This window comes from Monopterus albus, unplaced genomic scaffold, assembly GCF_001952655.1.
Source record: "Monopterus albus unplaced genomic scaffold, M_albus_1.0 scaffold297.1, whole genome shotgun sequence".
Taxonomy (NCBI): domain Eukaryota; kingdom Metazoa; phylum Chordata; class Actinopteri; order Synbranchiformes; family Synbranchidae; genus Monopterus; species Monopterus albus.
This window is the reverse complement of record NW_018128177.1, coordinates 392,965-395,359: the sequence shown is the minus strand read 5'-3', so window position 1 is coordinate 395,359 and position 2,395 is coordinate 392,965. Positions and strand designations below refer to the sequence as shown.

At 51.5% G+C, this 2,395-nt stretch overlaps 1 protein-coding gene across 2 annotated transcripts in view; it reads left to right on the top strand.

Annotated features, from left to right (window-relative positions):
- The window catches only part of taok2b (TAO kinase 2b), a 26,658-nt gene that overhangs the window by 14,705 nt on the left and 9,558 nt on the right, over positions 1 to 2,395 (top strand). For both annotated transcript variants that reach the window (XM_020623315.1, XM_020623316.1), the window contains one exon: positions 694 to 933. In XM_020623315.1, coding sequence (XP_020478971.1) covers positions 694 to 933 — 240 coding nt within the window. The remainder of the gene's footprint in view (positions 1 to 693; positions 934 to 2,395) is intronic.

The following is a 2,395-nucleotide window of genomic DNA, read 5'->3' as shown; positions in this document are numbered from 1 at the left end:
GAAAAAGAATTACCGACGAGAACACATTCTTTATACCGTATAAAGATAATACTGTTACATTTGGTAGGAACAATATGAAAAGTAAACAGAACTTACGGTGCCGTCTTGCTTCCGCTGTTGTCCTGAGAAACTGCCCTGGGATGTTTCCTTTTCAAATGCTCGTGCATGGTGCTGTTGTGAAACTCCATTTCTGCTGTGCAGAGCTGGCAGAGCACCATGTTGTTTGGTACGTGCTTAAAATACTGCCAAACCTTTAGTGACCGAAGTCGCGGTATTTTCGAGTTCCCCGGACACGCCATGCTGCTAGTGCTATGTGTATCTATGCTCGCGTTACTGTCTACTTCCTACTTATCTTCTTCTGCGTCCTTTTAAAGGGCGGTTGGCATCCAGCTTTTGGCGCATTACCGCCCCCATCTGCTCTGGAGTGTGAAACTGAAACTTGTCTTACAATTTTTTTTTTTGTTTCCTACATATGACAAGTCGACGATTAATATGCAAATCGACTAATTATCATAATCGATTAAGTCGAATAATCGCTACAGCCCTAAACTCTTGTATTTATGGGCTGCTCAAGCTTGTTTTCTGTGTGGTGAAAGCCTTCCATAGTTCTGTAGAAAACTTTCTCTCAGATGTATCCTCTCTTCCTAATATTACCATATCCTTCCTGCTTCTGTCTCATCTTCTCTTCTCTAGGAACTAAACAAGAAGCAGACTCTGAAGGACTTGGATTGTGCCATGCTGCTGCGTCACCACGAGTCTACCCAGGAGCTGGAGTTCCGCCAGCTGAGTTTGGTGCAGCATACGCGGGCTGAGCTGATCCGCACGCAGCACCAGACGGAACTCACCAACCAGATGGAGTATAACAAGCGGCGTGAGCAGGAGCTGCGTCAGAAACACGCCGTGGAGGTCCGCCAACAGCCCAAGAGCCTCAAAGTGAGTGAGAGCACCCAGAGCCAAGAGCCTCTTGAGGAGGGAGCAAGCGAGACAACAGAGGGGCCAGGTGGCAGCTGGGACAGTGAGGCGAGGGTAGTAGAACTAGAGGTGCAGGGTGAGAGGGACATTGAGTTAGAAAAGCAGAGGGAGGAGGTAGCTCAGGAGATGTCATATGATGAGGATGAGCTTGATGGAGCAGGGGTGGAATTCCAAGATGATGGTTTTACAGGGGTGGAGGGTGTGAGGGTCCCTGAGGTTGATGGTGACAACGAACCAACAAGAACTGATGATAGAGAAGACGAGGGTGAGAAGGAGTGGAAAATTGGTGATGAAGGGACAGAGATGAGGGAAGTAGAAGGAGTACAGTGGGAGTATGAGGATGATCCCAGTAAAACTGCACATGTATACAGTGATGAAGAAGCAGAGGGCAGGGGCGTGGCAGATGGTTGTCCATCAGAGCTCATCTCATTCCCTTCCCCAGAAAAGAGACGGCTCCGTGAGCGAGAGATTGACGAGCTCTCTGAGTTTTACTTCCCTGGTGCCCCAGAGGAGCTGGAGCCCATCTCCCACTCTCCTCCCGCTCGCCCCACCCAGACTTGTTTCCCTTCGCTCTTCTCTCATGCCATCTGCCTCCTCCTCTCCCTCTCCGCTGCTGCCCAACCCTCCAACCTCACTTTGCTGCTACTCTCCATTTTCCTCCTCTCCCTGCGTCGCTCGCCTCCTCTGCCCTCAATAGCCTCTATTCTTCTCTCTGCTGAGCTTGCCTTCTTGGCGCTCTTCTTCTCATACCTCTTCCTTCGTTCCTGCTGCTCCCTGTCTCTCTCCACCTACCTGTCTCTCAGCCTCTGGGCCAATGGCCTCTTCAGTTTAGGACTCTCCCTCAGTTTGGGGATTTATTACATCCCCATGATTTTAATCTCAGCCTCATTCCTCAGCTCTCCTTCCCTCTTCCTCTCCCTGTACTTGGTGGTGGTGCTGATTGTCAGGCCGGCCCATGACTTCCTCCAGCAAGCACCCCGTAAAGTCAACCGCCTCTACATGCGCGTTCTTTTCCGCCTCCCCCGACCCCTGTTTGCCATGTGCCAGTCTGTCCTGGGTGGCATTGCTGAGCGTAACCTCTATGAAATGTTTCCCAAAGCTGGGCGAAACTGGGGCGTGCGCCAATCCAAAATCCCAGTGCACCTGAAGAGCTTGCCTTTAGAGTATCAGGCTCGCTGCAGTAACACCCCTCTGCTGGCCAAGGGCCTGCTCTGGGTGAAGCGTTTCAGTAGACGCCCCCTTGGGGTCCTGGCAGACCTGGCTAACACTGTAGTGCTAAAACTAGCCAGACAAGCGCTTAAGAGGCTGCCACTCAGTGTACGGATCAAACTCCAAACTCTGGGCTTATTGAAGAAGCAGAGCCCAAGCAGGCTGCCCCGACTGCTGCCCAGGGAGGTAAGGGAGAGGAGGCAGAGGGAGAGAA